This window comes from Aquarana catesbeiana, linkage group LG11 (assembly GCF_042186555.1).
Source record: "Aquarana catesbeiana isolate 2022-GZ linkage group LG11, ASM4218655v1, whole genome shotgun sequence".
Taxonomy (NCBI): Eukaryota; Metazoa; Chordata; class Amphibia; order Anura; family Ranidae; genus Aquarana; species Aquarana catesbeiana.
The window spans coordinates 275,108,088-275,125,916 of record NC_133334.1 but is presented as its reverse complement, the minus strand read 5'-3'; the positions used below and the strand labels follow the sequence as shown (position 1 = coordinate 275,125,916).

Genomic DNA, 17,829 nt, shown 5'->3' with positions numbered 1-17,829 from the left:
TCTGAGCCCATCATTGCAAATTTTTTTATTTATTTATTTATTTATTTATTTATTTATTTATTTAGGGTTAGAAGTTAGGGTTAGGGTTTTCCCTTGAAGAGCAAGGTTAGGACACAGGGATTGGAATAGGGACCCGCTCCAAAGGTCAAGGGTCAGAAGGCACGTCCCCAGAGGTCAAGGGTCAAGAGGCGTGGCTGACCCACCCCCACCAAAGTGTTCCATCTACCCCAACTAAGACGGGGAATGAACAAAGTCGGGGAAAGCGACGCCCTCCTCCACATGCAAAATCTTCCTTTTGCTCATCTTTGTAATCCAAACAGTGCACTGGGTAATGGACACTTCATGATTTCATAGTTTGTCAGCCAAACAATTATTTCTTTTAATGCCCAGCACAGACCTATTACCAATACTGGACAGAAAAAGAATCCCCAAACAGGTAGGAAGGCGGCACGAGCGCAGCTGCATATTTTGGTGCTGGTCTTGTATTGTGAGCTGTTTATTTTGTGTAACGTCCTCATCCTGTTGTCATCACTTATGTGACGATCTCTGTTTTATTTTGTTCCCAGCGCCAGGCATTGGCCCCGCACTCCGAGCCTGCAGACTTACCGGCAGCGAATGCAGAATCAGCCGTGTAAGTACTTATCAGGGAAAGCAAACAGCATTGGGGGGGGGGGATTTACTACAACTGGAGCACACAGAATATGGTGCAGCTCTGCATAGAAACCAATCCGCTTCTCACTTCAGCTTGTTCAGTTAAAGTGTTACTGAACCACTCTGGCGGGTATAACTTTGGTCTCCTCTTCACAATTTCCCCACGGTGACTACTCTACATCCTTTGGTTAGGGCAATTTTCAAGATGGCTAAACATATCTTTAATCTGTCTCCAGAGCCGAGCACGCTTACCCCGATATTAGGGTCGTATACGTTTCTGCCAGGTATGAAAGGCTTAAAATTTCAACCCATTAGGAAACTGAATACAGTAATACCTCACATTGCAAGTAACGCAGTTAATGAGCGTTTCGCAATACGTGCTATTATTTTATAATAATCTTGATTCGGTTTGCTAGTGTTGTCTTGCAAAACGAACAGGATTCAAGCCCCTGCGGTGTGCAGTACCGTATTTGGCCAGAGGTGGGGGGGGGGTGCTGGTGACACTCATTCCACATTGACTTCTATTGTATGCAGTACAGCATGTGGCCAGAGGTGGGGGGGCGTCGGAGAGACTCGGAAATACTCAGAGACCGTTCGGAGCCACTTGGAAATACTCAGAAACACTCCATTCCCGAGTGTTCCTAGCCTCTCCAAGGGTTTCCGAGTGCATCCAAGGGACTCTGAACAGTCTCTGAGTTTTTCTGTGTCTCTCTGGTGCCCCCCCCCACCTCTGGCCACATGCTGTACTGCATACAATAGAAGTCAATGTGGAACAAATTATCTTTGTTTCCATTGACTTCTATGGGGAAACTCACTTTGATATGTGAGTGCTTTGGATTACAAGCATTCTCCTGGAACGGATTATGCTCATAATCCAAGGTTCCACTGTATTTTCCGACGCATTCATTTTGCGGCGGACACGAAGCTTCTATCCAGTCATGACATTGAGACCCGATTCCAACACGAGCTTGACTTTTTTCAGATGAACGCAACTGAATGCTCAGCTTAGGTCAACAGATCACCAAACCTTACACCAGCTCATTCCGTTTGAACAGATCTGGACAGGGAGCAGCTCCTCCATTCACTCTCACACTTTTATGCTCTGTTAACGAACTGAGTAGAGGTTCCTGAGCTTACCTTGTTTTACAACAATGGGGAAAGTGACCTTCAAACTACGTTCTCCCAGCCTCAGAAAGACAGGATAATACTCTTTGCTCACACGGCCTCTTTAGCTAGTAGATACCAAGAGGGAGGTTCTAAACTTCTCACAAGATGGTAAAGAACGCCAGCCAAATTGCTTAGAATATACCCGCAGGTTCCGAACACACGTGTTGGCGCTGCGGGGAGGCTGTGGGGACCCTTCTACATATTTTTTGGGAATGCCCAAAAATTAAACAGTTTTTGGACTGCGGTGGAATCTACTATTGAAAACGCTGACCGGAGTCTCCCTTGGTAGGAAGCCGGCCGCATACTTGTTGAATGACACCCCAATGTCCACCAAGAAACTGAAGAACTCTTTACTGAGACATCTGCTGACGGCCGCCAGGGCCTGTATTGCGGCCTTGCGAAAAAATACTGAATCACAAGAATTGAGTTTCCTCTAATTGGGACTTTATATCGGGAGGCTATTTCAATAAATCAGGCATAGTTATTTATCAAAAATATATTATTGTTTATTGATAGAGATAAAAGATATCACAATAGTGCAAACCACGGAAGTTGCAGAATGCAAGAAAAGGCAAATACTAAAGGTAACAATTACAATGCATATGAACCAAAACTCTATTGAAAACAATGTAACAATGGAGATAAGCCAACGCGTTTCAAATCTATCGTAATAGTCCTCTTCTTCAGGGGTAAAAGGTTACATCAAGACGTTATATTGTGTTTTGCACTATTGTGATATTTTTTTTATCTCTATCAATAAACAATAATATATTTTTGATAAATAACTATGCCTGATTTACTGAAATAGCCTCCCGATATAAAGTCCCAATTAGAGGAAACTCAATTCTTGTGATTTAGTATAAAATTTAGGGATGTGGGCTGGCTAATTTCTTTTGCTAAAAAATTTGTAACACCAAAAACCCCTATGTGGAAAAATACGAGCCCCCCCTACAATCTCTCATTGGAAGACCAGAGTCGCGGATATTCAGGTAATGGAGAATCTTACCATGTCCTTAAAGGAGCAAACAGAAAAATACTGGAAGACCTGGACTCCTTATTTTATCTATAGAGACCAGACGCTGTTGGCCTCCCAACCAATGGAGCACCCGGTGGAGTGATCTACTCACGAGGGCTTGCCTAACCCCCCCCCCTTTTTATTTCTTCTCCTCTTTCTCTCTATCTTGCTCTCTCTTGAACTTTATTTTTTATCTTCCTCTCTCTGGGGTCGGTCGCTTTGACCGCTACCTTGCTTTGTTGTAATAAAAACAAAAAAATAGTTTGGGGAGTTTGCCAAAATCCGGAATACCCATCCGAAACGATACGGTGGGGATCCACGCTGAATATGTTTTTCGCTTAGTAGTTATTATGTATACACTGTGCTACGCAGTATCATTGTTTCATTTTGTATCTGCCTATGTGCCTATGCAAGAGATTTTGTGAAATTCCTTGACCTTTTTAAAATAAAGAATTAAAAAAAAAAAAAAAGTGTTAGTAAACCCAGCACCCTGGTGTAAACCTCCAACCTGTTTTTTCTGTTCAGAGGAGTCGTACAGGAGTTGGAGGAGCTTCGGGAACTGGTGATGAATAAAGAACTTCTTGTACAACAGCTGCACAGTCAATTGAGAGACGCCATCCACAGCCAGGAACTGAGCCGCATCGAGGTAAGGTTGTGCATACGGCCAGAGGTGGAACTCTGGTTACTACCAACAGCTTCTCTTATATTGTCATGTACAGGGGCGTTGCTAGGTCTACAAAAGATCTGGGGCTAGAGCCCATAGCAGCATAGTAAAGAAAGTCATACGCTTGGGCGGGCATACAGATGTATATACAGTAATATACGTGTGTGTGTAATATATATCCCCAGAAAGCCCCCCCCCTTACATCAGAGTCCCCAGAGAGCCCCCCCCCCACTTGCATCAGAGTTCCCAGAGAGCCCCCCTTACATTAGGGTCCCCAGAGAGCCTCCCCCTTAAATCAGGGTCCCCATAGAGCCTCCACCTTAAATCAGGGTCTCCAGAGAGCCCCCCACTTACATCAGGGTCCCCAGAGAGCCTCCCCTCCCCTTGGGGACCCCTGCAGAGACTCGGGGCTATGGGCCCCAGATTCTGGGCTATAGCCCCAAAAGCCACCCCCTAGCAACGCCCCTGGTCATGTACATGTGTCTGTTGTAGTCAAGGTGTATCTCTGATAACTGAACAGTATTGGGATTCTGTAGGCTTCCTCCTGGTTCTCCGGGTTTTCCTCCCACTTTCCAAAGACTAACTAAAAGGGAATGGATTACTGTCTAAATCGGCTTCCTAGCATGTGTATGTATACATGTGAGGTAGGGATGTTAAATTGTAAGCTCCTTGAGGACACAGACTAATGCCCCGTACACACGAGCGGAAATTCCGCCAGCAAAAGTCCGATGTGAGCTTTTGGTCAGAACTTCCGACCGTGTGTATTGTCCATCGGACTTTTGCTGCCGGAATTTCCGCCAGCAAAAGATTGAGAGCAGGTTCTCTATATTTCCGTCGGAAAAAGTTCCTATCGGAAATTCCGTTCGCTTGTATGCAATTCCGATGCGCAAAAAAACATGCATTCTCGGAAACAATTTGACGCATGCTCGGAAGCATTGAACTTCATTTTCTCGGCTCGTCGTAGTTTTGTAAGTCAATGTGTTCTTGACGGTCGAAAGTTCAGAGAACTTTTGTGTGACCGTGTGTATGCAAGCCAAGCTTGAATGGAATTCCATCGGAAAAACCATCCAAGATTTTTCTGACTGAAATTCCGCTTGTGTGTATGGGGCATTAGGGGGCCTTAGTTTCACAAGGGCAATCCGATCAGGTCTGGCTCTCAGTTTTTCAGGTGAACCTGATTGGAAGGTCCATGCATTCCTATGGACAGGTGGGTATAAATGGACTGGTGTTCGTTTACACCCACCTACCTCCAGGGCCCAATCCCATCCGCTAAATAAAATGGAAGGGGATCTGTTCTCTTCCGTTAACCATTAGCCCTCCAGAAGATTTATCCCCCCCCCCCCCCCCTTCATGACCAGGCCGTTTCTTGCGATACGGTCATGCAACGCTGTACCCAAATAATACTTATGTAATTTTTTCCCCTCCAAATAGAGCTTTCTTTTGGTGGTGTTTGATCACCTCCTGAGGTTTTTATTTTTTTTTGCTATAAACAAACAAAAAAAAAACAATGAATTGCAATGCAGTGCATGGAGCAGTAAACCTTCTCATTTCTCCTAATGAATACAATTGCTATCCTTCCCCTGTAATGGTCCACTAAGCAGACCGGTCTAGACTTCTTTTTGCCTAGCGCTGAACTCGGGCTGTTCCTGGAAATCCCAGACCAGTGAGGAGTATCTGAGGATCTTCTAGATAAAAGCCTCTGGACCAGGCTCATAGGAAGGCAAAGGGTTGCCACCTGTCCGGGATTCGCCCGGACAGTCCGGGTTTTGAACCATGTGTCCGGGTTTCAGACTGCATGAAACCCGGACACATTTATTAACACTGAACTGTGGCTAACTATCCCGGGCAGGAGGAACACTCTACTAGCCCTACCCCCCTACACCCCCCCCCAGTCAGCGGGATCTCTGCCCCCTCCACAGAGTCGGACGATCTGTTGATTCGCCACACAGAGCACTAATCAGAAATGGCCAGATCCTCTGGACCCCTCCCCCTAAGGAGGGAGGAAATACCTCCATCCACCTAATTTGTGTGGATAGAGGAATCTGTTTCTTTTCATTCAGTCCACAAATCATATGTATTGGAAGAGTTTTATTTATTTTTTTTAATTATTGTGCTGAGGTTTATACATGTCTGTGAGAGACTTACTTGTGGCTCAGTATTGTAAGCATATTTTATGGGTACAAGAATGTTCGGGATTGGCTTGCAGAAAAGGTGGCAACCGTAGGAAGGCATCCAAATAAAATGAGTAGAACACCACACCTTGCCACCTTTAGATGAAAGAGAGACATGTTCCCCACATGGTCACATTTCCTTTATATCTTCTCTTGGCAGGTCCTGGAGAAGGACTCTCGGCTCCAAGAGCTGCAAGACACCATTACAGAGCTGCATCAGGAGATTTCGCTCAAGGATTCGAAGGCTTTAATTCATCTGCAAGAGAAACACCATCTTGAGAACCAAATCAAAGCCTTGAGCCAGGTAGTGTGTCCCTCCTGTCTATGAATCTGAGTATGTAATATTTAAACTCTTTTCCTTAAAGACAAGTAAGTAAGTGAGTTTGGGGTGGAGGAACTTGACTGGCCTGCACAGAGTCCTGACCTCAACCCGATAGAACACCTTTGGGATGAATTAGAGCAGAGATTGTGAGCCAGGCCTTCTCGTCCAACATCAGTGCCTGACCTCACAAATGCTCTTCTGGAAGAATGGTCAAACATTCCCATAGATGCACTCCTAAACCTTACAGACGGCCTTCCCAGAAGAGTTGAAGCTGTTATAGCCGCAAAGGGTGGGCCAACTCAATATTGAACCCTACGGACTAAGAATGGGATGCTATTAAATTCATGTGTGTGTAAAGGCAGGCGTCCTAATACTTTTGACAATATAGTGTGTGTATGTATGTATGTGTATATATATATATATATATATATATATATATATATATATGTGTGTGTGTGTGTGTGTGTATGTATGTATGTATATATATATATATATATATATATATATATATATATATATATATATATATATATATATATGTATATATGTATGTATGTATGTGTGTGTGTGTGTGTGTGTGTGTATATATATATACTTATTTCAGCTGTGTGGGGGAGGTTAATAAAGCTGCATTACATATTGAGTTGCTACATAAATTAAAGTTTGTCTCAGATATGTATTTATATTCAATTTTCTTTCTTTTTTTTTTTTTTTCAGGTTGCTAACAACCCTCCAGAAACCCCTTCCACAGATACCCACTCCACAATATCCAAAAGTAATGAACTTCTGAAAGATGAGGTGTGTATATAAAGGATTTATGAAAGGTGATTCATAACAGAAATACATACTAGGGTCATAGTCCGCATTTTTCTTTCTCCAAATGCCAAAGAGCTAGATTTTGGTCTCCTCTGACCACAGCACTTTCTCCCAATCCTTCTCTGAATCATTTAGATGTTCATTGGCAAACTTCAGACGGTCCTGTACATGTGTCTTCTTGGGGAGGGGGACCTTGCGGGCGCTGCAGGATATTAATCCATGGAGGCGTGTTGTGTTACCAATGGTTTGTTTGGAGACTGTGGTTCCAACTGCCTTGAGATCCTTCACAAGCTCCTCCCGTGTAGTTCTGGGCTGATCCCTCACTTTTCTCATCATCATCATCCTCACCCCATGAGGAGAAATCTCGCATGGAGCTCCAGACCGAGGGCGATTGATGGTTATTTCGTATTTCTTCCATTTGCGAATAATCGCTCCAACAGATGTCTTCTTACCAAGCTTCTTGCTGATGGTCTTGTAGCCTATTCCAGCCTTGTGCAGGTCTACAATCTTGTCCCTGATGTTCTTTGACAGCTCTTTGGTCTTGCCCATGATGGTGAGGTTTGAATGGAAGAAAGAGATTCTGTGGACAGGTGTCTTTTATACACATAACAAGTTGTCGTTAGGAGAACCTTCTTACATTGACAGGACTAATCTGTGTACCACATGAGCACCTACTGTAGCCAGTCTGTGGGGGGCAGAATTATTGTTGGTTGGTATGGGATCAAATCCTTATTTTACTCACTGAACTGCAACTCCATTTATAACATTTGTATCATGTGTTTTTTTTCTGGATTTTCGGTTGATATTCTGACTCTATCATTTAAAATACACCTATAATAAAAATGTAGAGACCCTTCATTTCTTTGTAAGTGGGCAAACTTACACAATCTGCAGGGGATCAAATAATTATTTTCCCCACTGTATAGTTGAAGTACAAATATACAGTAATATAAATTATTTAACCTCCCAAACGATTTGCAAATTAATGTGTTGAATTCCAATATTTATGGATTTTAACCAGCTCTCTCTTCTTGTTTGTTCCATTAGTTGGATCATAGAAACACGGAGCTAAGGGAAGCTCAGAGTGAACTGCTTACATTACAGAACACCAGAGATGTCCTCTCTTCAGAGGTAAGAGATGTCCTCTCTTCAGAGGTAAGAGATGTCCTCTCTTCAGAGGTAAGAGATGTCCTCTCTTCAGAGGTAAGAGATGTCCTCCTCTCGGAGGTAAGAGATGTCCTCTCCTTGGAGGTAAGAGATGTCCTCTCCTCGGAGGTAAGAGATGTCCTCCTCTCGGAGGTAAGAGGACTCTCGGAGGTAAGAGATGTCCTCCTCTCGGAGGTAAGAGATGTCCTCCTCTCGGAGGTAAGAGATGTCCTCCTCTCGGAGGTAAGAGATGTCCTCCTCTCGGAGGTAAGAGATGTCCTCCTCTCGGAGGTAAGAGATGTCCTCCTCTCGGAGGTAAGAGATGTCCTTTCCTCGGAGGTAAGAGATGTCCTCTCCTCGGAGGTAAGAGATGTCCTCTCCTCGGAGGTAAGAGATGTCCTCTCCTCGGAGGTAAGAGATGTCCTCTCCTCGGAGGTAAGAGATGTCCTCTCCTGGAGGTAAGAGATGTCCTCCTCCTGGAGGTAAGAGATGTCCTCCTCCTGGAGGTAAGAGATGTCCTCCTCCTGGAGGTAAGAGATGTCCTCCTCCTGGAGGTAAGAGATGTCCTCCTCCTGGAGGTAAGAGATGTCCTCCTCCTGGAGGTAAGAGATGTCCTCCTCCTGGAGTTAAGAGATGTCCTCCTCTCGGAGGTAAGAGATGTCCTCTCCTCGGAGGTAAGAGATGTCCTCTCCTCGGAGGTAAGAGATGTCCTCTCCTCGGAGGTAAGAGATGTCCTCTCCTCGGAGGTAAGAGATGTCCTCTCCTCGGAGGTAAGAGATGTCCTCTCCTCGGAAGTAAGAAGGTTCCTATCTTCTTTCTGCCCATCGTCCTGATTCCACTGCAGGCTCCTCACTGCTCTTCTCCTCCTATTTTGCAGCTTGATGTTCAGGAACAGCATCTATACAGACTGCAGAGAGAACTAAAGGAGAGACAAGAGGAGCTGGAGCAGAGACATGTCAGAATACAACAGCTTCATAAAGACCTGAATGCCTCATCTACCCAAAGAGATGAGGCCCATCGGCAGGTAATTTCAGCACCCCAACCATAACAGAGTGCAGGTACAGTGTTATTTGGTTATCCTGTAATATACTATTACAAATCACAGATCAGTTCTTAGTGGGCTCAATGCACTAAAGCATATTGCATGTGTTATTTGTGTCATGTGACACATTTCCCCAAATATCGCATGCAATACTGAAAATGTCAGTTCACTATCCCTTTATGCGGTACCACATAAAAACAGCATTAAAGTCAAAGCTGTGCGGGAGGGCATGTCAGCAGAAGTCTGACCGCTGGAGTACATGCAGACTGTGCTTCCGCACAAAGAATACAACTAACCACACTGGGATGGATGTGCTTCCTTGCCCGGGCATGGTCAGTTTGAAATATCGTCACTGCACCGGACGGCGGAGACAAATGTTGCTTACCAAATTGTGAACTTGGAAGACACTGGTCTTGTCTGACACTGACCTTTGGAATTGGATCTCATTTAGAGTATATCTTAAGTGACTCAGGAGGAAGACTTGAGGCTAACTCCTGCATTCCTCTAACTTCCACTAGTACCTGTCTTACACCTAAAGTGGACTTCACGGAGATCATACACTAAGGAAAAGACCTTGGGAGACACAGAAGTGTGACATTCAAGTGTGTGCCTTCCGCTGGTGCCACCATGGTGGACTAGTGTGCATAAGAGGGGACCAAAGGTGTTTACATCTTTGTCCTTTGGATGCCGGTGGTGTTTAGTTGCCATACACATGCTGCCATTGTCCCAGCAGTGAATCTTTATGGGGACCATTCAGGTATGATCCCTTCCTGACATTATGCCCCTGACGAAGGGACGCAAATTGTTCCGAAACGCGTCGGACACTCTGGATATCTATGGGAAATCATCAACATCATTGTTTTTATTGGTTTGAACATTGATATCTATGTATATTATATTGTAATAAACTATATTGTATTTTACTCTGTTGCCGCTAAAGTCCCATTTATTTTGGGGGTACCCCTTTTTCTATTGTCAGTTTGAAATAGGAAAGCAGGAGGGCTGGCAGGATCACCAGTTATTTTACACAAAGGCAATGCAAAGAGAACAGGATACTTTTTCATACAAGTACATGGTAACACAGACACACATCACGTATGAAGTGTTGGGATAACATACAGTTGGCAAATGACACCCAAGAAACCTTCAAGGGGTTGTAAACCCTCATGTTTTTTCACCTTAATGCATCCTATGCATTAAAGTGTAATTCCACCCTAAAAAAAAAATGTTTTCCTTTAAAAGACTCCTTTTAACCTTTAAGCAAACATTTGGAGGAATTTTTTTTTTTTTTTTTATACTTACCCTAAACGCCCTGTTGCTATGTAGTCCTTGTAATCTGCCACTTCCTGGTCCGCGGAGCTCCTCGAGACTTCCTCCCTCGCCTATGCTCCTGGGAAATGATGACACATCATTCCCCATGAGTCTGTGGGCAGTACAGTACTACGGCCGCCGCTGAATCGCGCATTCGCGAGATCGAGAGGTGCATGCTGGTTACCCAGCATGCACCTCTCCAAAGATATTCCAGGAAGCGATCTCGATTGGGCTTCACATGCCCACATTCAGGATGGAAACGGCCACAAATGGAGCAATTAAATATTACCGTAAGAAATTTATATCTTTGAACATCTTTAAAATGTTGCAGTCCCGGTAAAAATCGCAGATCACCTCCATTACTAATAAAAGAAATTCCATAAAACTATCCCCTATTTTGTAGACGCTATAACTTTTGCGCAAACCAATCAACATAGACTTATTGCGATTTTTTTTTTTTTTTTTTACCAAAAATATGTAGAAGAATACATATCGGCCTAAACTGAGGAAAAAAATAGTTTTTTTTATATATTTTTGAGGGATATTTATTATAGCAAAAAGTAAAAAATAATGCGTTTTTTTTTTTTTTTTTGTTTTTTCAAAATTGTCGCTTTGTTTTTGTTTATAGCGCAAAAAATAAAAACCGCAGAGGTGATCAAATGCCGCCAAAAGAAAGCTCTATTTGTGGGGGAAAAAAAGGACATCAATTTTTGTTTGGGTGCAACGTCGCACGACCGCGCAATTGTCAGTTAAAGCGACGCAGTGCCGAAGCGCAAAAAGTGCTCTGGTCAGGAAGGGGGGTAAAATCTCCCGGGGCTTGAAGCGGTTAACTTGTAAACAACAAATCTCAGAAAGAGGCTCTCGGTCCTTAAGTGGTTAAACCTCATTGGCCATGTAGTTGCCCACCCCATTCGTTTGTGTAGATCTTCTTGTAAGGCTTCCACATCCTGCGGAGAAGTTTTTGCCCTGCTTAGCTTAGTATTGTCCGCAGATACAGAGATTGACTGTTCGGGGGGTAATGTGACGACTTTACATTATTCTTCATGTCCCATTTACAGTTGTCTGAATGCAACCTGCGCATGTCCCAGCTGGAAGGGGAGAACTACGCCTTGAGAGTGCGCCAGCGGGAGCTGGAGACAGAGGTAAGGGTTGGCTATAACCTTAGGCTATTCAGACACAGTAAGAGATCTTCTTGTGTGTATAGATGATAGTCTGTCCAATTCTGAGATCTCACGGTTTTTATGCAGATTGATAAACTCAGAGAAGGATCTCTGTACATGCCGAGAGAAGAACCTGTCCAGGCGTCGTGGGACCAGCACCACCGAGAGCAGCTAGAGGATCAGCTACTAAGAGCAGAGAGCTCAGAACGGGAACATCTCATGTTAATACACAGACTGAGGGCAGAGCTGCAGGACGCCATGTTCACGGTGATTATATTATACTGTATATTCAGATATAATTGTTTGCTTGCAGGTGTCTTCTGCTAGGCGGGTCCATATATTGCTGCTGTATGTGGATGGTTTGGAAGGAATTGGTGAGGAATACTGACAAATATTATCTTTAACAACCACTTCAATACCGGGCACTTATACACCTTCCTGCCCAGGCCAATTTTCAGATTTCAGCACTATCGCAATTTGAATGACAATTGCGCGGTCGTGTTACACTGTACCCTAATTTTTGTATCATTTTGTTCCCACAAATAGAGCTTTCTTTTGGTGGTATTTGATCACCTCTGTGATTTTTTTTATTTTTTGCGCAACAAATAAAAAAAAAAGACCAAAAATTTTGAATAAAAAAAATAATAAGTTTTTCTTTGTTTCTCTTAAATTTTTTTGTAAATAAGTAAGTTTTCTTCTTCAATGACGGGCACTGATATGGCTGCACTGACGGGCACTGATAAGGCGGCACCAATGGGCACCCATGAGGTGGCACTGATGGGCACTGATGATGGGCTCTGATAGGCGGCACTGATGGGCACTGATAGGTGGCACTGGTATGCGTAACTGATGGGCACTCATAGGTGGCACTGATGGGTACTTATGGGTGGCACTGATAGGTGGCACGGATGGGCACTGATGGACACTGATAGGTGGCACTGAGGGACACTGATGAGTGGTACTGATTACACTGGTGGGTGGCATTGCTGGGCATCACTTTTTTTTTTTTATTCCTGTAATGGTGCCAGTCAGTGCCCATTTGTGGGCACTGATTGGTATGTATTTGGCATTTTTTTTTTTATATGTGGATGGCCATGGGGTACATACCTGGCCATCCACATGCTGGGGGCTTCCCTGGTGGTCCTGACGGCTTCCCTGGTGGTCCAGTGTGGGCATTCGTGGGGGGGCTGCGCTCCCCCGTCAGGAGAGCCGCTGATCGGCTCTCCTCTACTCGCGTTTGTCAGATGCGAGTGAGGAAAAGCCGATCAACATCATATGACACCAAGGACGTCATATGAAGCCCAGTCAGGATAACTGAACCACCGCACCGGCCTTCATTCTGCTATAGGCCGGGCGGGAAGTGGTTAACCACTTCCCGCCCAAGGATGTCATATGACATCGTCAACTTTGAGTTGGGGATATCTGAATGATAGGTGCAGCTACAGGCATCATTCAGATATCTTCTTGTAGAGCCGGCGATTCCCAGCACCGTAAGGACAATCATAGCGGCTGTTCAGTCGCTGGATCGTTCTTACAGGCGGTGCTTCTCCTGGCTCGCCCCTGCGATCAGCGAAAGGGAGAAGGAATCGGTGCATGCTGGAAGTTTACTATAGAGAATCCAGCGGGCCAGATGGTCCCCGGAGTCCCTATGATCGTTCGGAGGCTGGGCGCGATGTTATGACGTCACGCCCAGCCACTGCATTTGAAAAAGTGCCAACGCCTTGGCTGGGAAGCCAGGATCGTGTTTTTTTTTTGTTTTTTGTTTTTTTTTCAGGCTTCCCAGCCTAGAGGTGAACTGTGGGGACTTGTAGACCCCCAATCTCACTGTAGAGGACCTGTCACACACTATTCCTATTACAAGGGATATTTACATTCCTTGTAAGAGGAAAAAAAGTGACAAAAAAAAAGGAAGTGTCAAAATAGAAAAATAAAAGTAAAATAAACAATAAAAAAAATTTAAAGCGCCCCCGTCCCCGCGTGCTTGCCCGCAGAAGCAGACGCCTACGTAGGTCGCGCCCACATATGTAAACGACGTTCAAACCACACGTGTGAGGTATCACCACGAAAGTTAGAGTGAGAGCAATAATTCTAGCACTAGACCTCTTCTGTAACTCAAAACAGGTAACCTGTAAAAAATTTTAAAGCATCGCCTATGGGGATTTTTAAGTACCGAAGTTTGGCGCCATTCCACAAGTGTTTGCGCAATTTCAAAGCGTGACATGTTGGGTATTTATTTACTCGGCTTAACATCATCTTTCACAATATGCAAAAACATTGGGCTAACTGTTTTTTTTTTTTAATGCATGAAACTGTTTTGTTTCCAAAAGGGAAGAGGAGGGGGGCTGGGTTTCCTCCACTGAAGAGCAATAGATTTCCATGCACAGAATAGGAGCAAACTAGCTAAGGATCACTGTAGGTAATACATGTTCAACCAGACCCAGTATACAAAAGGACATAGTAGATTGCAATGGGACAGAGTTAACCAGATTTATTATAGACAGCACTTCACAGAATTTGTTGGATATCGGACAGGTCCAAAAATGACGTGCAAAAATCTCCAAGGACTCCTCTACACCTCCAGCACTTCAGGGGAGCAAGTAGAGGACATTTTATGCAATCTATAATAGGAACAATAAACAATTTTTGAATTGGATTAAACGGTCACTTAAAGAGACTAGGAGTCGAAAAGGGAAATCCCAGACATCATCCCAATCGTCATAGTCAAGCTCTGGTATATCCTGTGACCATCTAGCCCTAAAGCCCTCCATAGCAGGCAAGGATATAGTCGTGAGATGGGAAGTAGAGCATTCTGACCTTAGTACATCCTCTAAGGCAGATTGTATATCCTGTGGGGCAGACTGTGGAAACTGACAGCGGAAGGCATGGGAGAATTGGAGATAGCGGAAGTAATAAGACACTGGAATATTATAGGTGGAGGAGAGTAGAGGTAGGGGGATCAGGGATTGGTTAGTAATTACTGGTACTTGAGATATCGTCTTAATATTGTATTTTAGACTAAGCATAAGGCTCTGGCAGCATGTTGAGGCAAGGTGGGATTTAATCCTAAAGGGGCGTTTGGGGGTGACTGCCAGCTTGGGGTAATGTTCACATTTCAGGGTTGCCCCTCTCCAAGCACAGAGGGTGGTGAGCATAGAGGGCATCAATGGGTATCGGGCATGGGGACTTCTAAATAAGAGGAACTTGAGGGCCTCCAAGGAGTTTACAATGACCGCCTCTACTAATATTGCCAGTTTAGATGCAAAAGGAATGTAGCTTCTTTAAACAGCTTTTGGGCCAGCATGGCTTTACACACGTTTTGTAGAGCTTCAGAAACGCCTGGGATCCAAAAATCGGGTGTCCTAGTTAGCCAATAGGAAGATAAAGGAGCAGGAGGGCCAGCTGGCTGCACTGTTTTTTGAAAAAAGAACAGCTGAAAAGCTGATTTGTGATTGGCTAGTGGTTATTGCACACCCCTGGCTCATGATGCTGCTCTGTCTTTCCAGCTGGGTACCATGCAGGAGGAGCTGCAGGGGACGCAGGCAGAGGCCACCTCTCTGCGGGGGAGATATAGCAGCTGTCAAAGAGAAGCAATGGAGCTGCAGCAACGAGTTCTGGAGCAGGAGAAGAAGAATGCAGAGCTGCAGAGGGAGCACCGCGGCACCCTGGAGAGTCTTCACCGAGCCAGGGAACAGGTCAGTGCTAGAACACCTCCTCTTAACTCCATAATGTACACAGCAATGCTATTAAAGCAGTAATAAAAAAATGTTTTAAAAAACTGACTCCTCTATGGGCTGCATTATAGATAACCTGAAGTATCACTTTTGGGTATTGTAATGCTTTGCTGTACGCTTGGCTAATGTTGCCCCCCCCCCGCTTAAGCTTGTGAATCTGGAGCAGACGGTGCAAGAACTCCAAGAGGAAAAAGTCCGACTTCAGGAGCACAGCCAGCGGCTGGAGAAGGAGACCGGAGCCTTGCATGCCGAGCTGGAGACTCAGAGCTTAACCTTAGGAGAGCACAATACCGCGGTGGAAAGTAAGGTACGTGCTCAGGGACCACCATTTGGACTTGTACCTAAAAAGTCCATTTCTGTGTCACTGAAAAAATGTTTTATAAATGTTTCAGCTAAACCAAAAGGAGCAGCAGCTGGAGCGTCTGCGTAGAGAAGTGCAGACTATGAAGAGGCAGCTGCAAAATGCAGAAGACAAGGTAAGAATTATTGTTTAATCCTTTAAGTTGCTTGAGGAATGAGGAATGTTTCCAACACCTTGTTGAATCTTTGAAAAATTAAGGCAAAAGGGGGTCCAACCCGGGACTAGCAGGGTGTACCTAATAAAGTGGCCAGTGAGTGTGTGTGTGTGTGTGTGTGTGTGTGTGTGTGTGTGTGTATGTATGTGTGTGTGTGTGTGTATATATATATATAATATATACACTGTATATAGTAAACAACCAAAAGAAGCCACTTCACATGTGTTCCTTTCAACTGCATATCTAGTAGAGGTCAAAGTAGAACTCCCAGATAAACCTAACTAGTCTTGCTCCTTCCCCCTCCTAACACCTATGCTGACTAACCTGTGTAAGAAAGATGTATATACTTACCTATTTTCAACCTGCTCCAGTCTGGTCATGTGATCTGCCCCCCCTGTGTCAGCCAACAGCAGCTGCAGGGGGGAAGAGGGAGCTCTGACAACAGATGGGCCGTAGGAGCCTATGGGTGACATCAAAGCTCCAGGCTTCACCATCTATTGTGGAGTGCGCCTCTCCTGGCTGACACAGGGGATCACATGACCAGAATAGAAGGAGCTGAAAATAGGTAAGTGCTGTATATCCATCTTTCTTGCACAGGTTAGTCAGCATAGATGCTTGGAGGGGATAGAGAGCATATTTTGGACTAGTTATGTTTTAACCACTTACGGACCGCCGCACGCCGATATATGTCCTAACTTTCAAGAGGAGTGTTGTTATGACAGCAGCTAGCTGCCATAACCCCGGTATCGTCTTCTTCAGCCGGCGGTCAGGTTTCTGGTAAGAGTGGTCTCTGCAGCGGATTCGCAGCAAGATCACTTTTATCGGCAGCGGGAGAGGGCCCCCCCCTCCCACCGTGCTCCGGTGGCCTCCGCCGCTTACCGGAGCTGTCGGCAGCGGCGGAGGCAATCGGATCATTCTTCTTGCTAGGCATGAAGACGAGTGAGGGGAAGAAGATGGCCCCCACCTGTCTCCATACCATTGCAGGGCGGAAGCAACGTCAAAACGTCACTTCCGCCCATAGCTCTTAAAGGGCCATTCTTTTTTTTTTTAAATGACAAAATTTTTTATTGCATTTTAGTGTAAATATGAGATGTGGGGTCTTTTTGACCCCCAGATCTCATATTTAAAAGGTCCTGTCATGCTTTTTTTACTATTACAAGGGATGTTTACATCCCTTGTAATAGGAATAAAAGTGACACATTTTTTTTTAAAAAAGAACAGAGTAAAAAAATATAATAAAAGGTAAAATAAATAAGAAAGAAAAAAAATAATTTTAAACGCTCCCCGTCCCACCAAGCTCGTGTGCAGAAGCGAACGCATGCATGACTAGCACCCGCATATGAAAACGATGTTCAAACCACACATGTGAGGTATCGCCGCGATCGGTAGAGCGAGAGCAATAATTCTAGCCCTAGACCTCCTCTGTAACTCAAAACATGCAAACTGTAGAATTTTTTTAAACGTCGCCTATGGAGCTTTTTTAAGGGTAAAAGTTTGTCGCCATTCCACGAGCGGGTTCAATTTTGAAGAGTAACATGTTGGGTATCAACTTACTTGGCATAACATTATTTTTCACAATATAAAAAAAATTGGGATAACTTGACTGTTGTCTTATTTTTTAATTCAAAAAAGTGTATTTTTTCCAAAAAAAAAAAGTGCGCTTGTAAGACCGCTGCGCAAATACAGTGTGACAGAAAGTATTGCAACGACCGCCATTTTATTCTCTAGGGTGTTAGGAAAAAAAATGTAAAATGTTTGGGGTTTCTAAGTAATTTTCTAGCAAAAAAAAAACAGTTTTTAACTTGTAAACAACAAATCTCAAAAAGAGGCTCGGTGGTTAAGTAAGTCTCCCGTACAACTCTTTTCCTTCCAGGTCCAGCAGCTGGAGATTACAAAGGGAAGTCTTCAAGAAGAACTAACACTGCGTCATGCCGAGAAGTCTTCACTCTCTGAAACCATCCTGAGATTAGAGAGGGAGATACGAGATCAGAATATAGAGAAGGAGGACATGGAGCAGAAGGTAACGGGTGGCTGTGGCAACATCATACGCCAGGAGAAGGAATACATAAACCAAGCTTCGGTAGATGTAAGCTGATCATACATTCGTACATTTATCCT

The 17,829-nt window shown here is 44.3% G+C and overlaps 1 protein-coding gene across 2 annotated transcripts in view; it reads left to right on the top strand.

The window, feature by feature from the left end:
- The window catches only part of PMFBP1 (polyamine modulated factor 1 binding protein 1), a 75,865-nt gene that overhangs the window by 8,753 nt on the left and 49,283 nt on the right, over positions 1-17,829 (top strand). For both annotated transcript variants that reach the window (XM_073605865.1, XM_073605864.1), the window contains exons 3-14: positions 567-631; positions 3,359-3,479; positions 5,829-5,972; positions 6,708-6,788; positions 7,854-7,937; positions 8,830-8,976; positions 11,364-11,447; positions 11,553-11,732; positions 14,969-15,157; positions 15,345-15,503; positions 15,589-15,672; positions 17,585-17,731. In XM_073605865.1, coding sequence (XP_073461966.1) covers positions 567-631; positions 3,359-3,479; positions 5,829-5,972; positions 6,708-6,788; positions 7,854-7,937; positions 8,830-8,976; positions 11,364-11,447; positions 11,553-11,732; positions 14,969-15,157; positions 15,345-15,503; positions 15,589-15,672; positions 17,585-17,731 — 1,485 coding nt within the window. The remainder of the gene's footprint in view (positions 1-566; positions 632-3,358; positions 3,480-5,828; positions 5,973-6,707; positions 6,789-7,853; positions 7,938-8,829; positions 8,977-11,363; positions 11,448-11,552; positions 11,733-14,968; positions 15,158-15,344; positions 15,504-15,588; positions 15,673-17,584; positions 17,732-17,829) is intronic.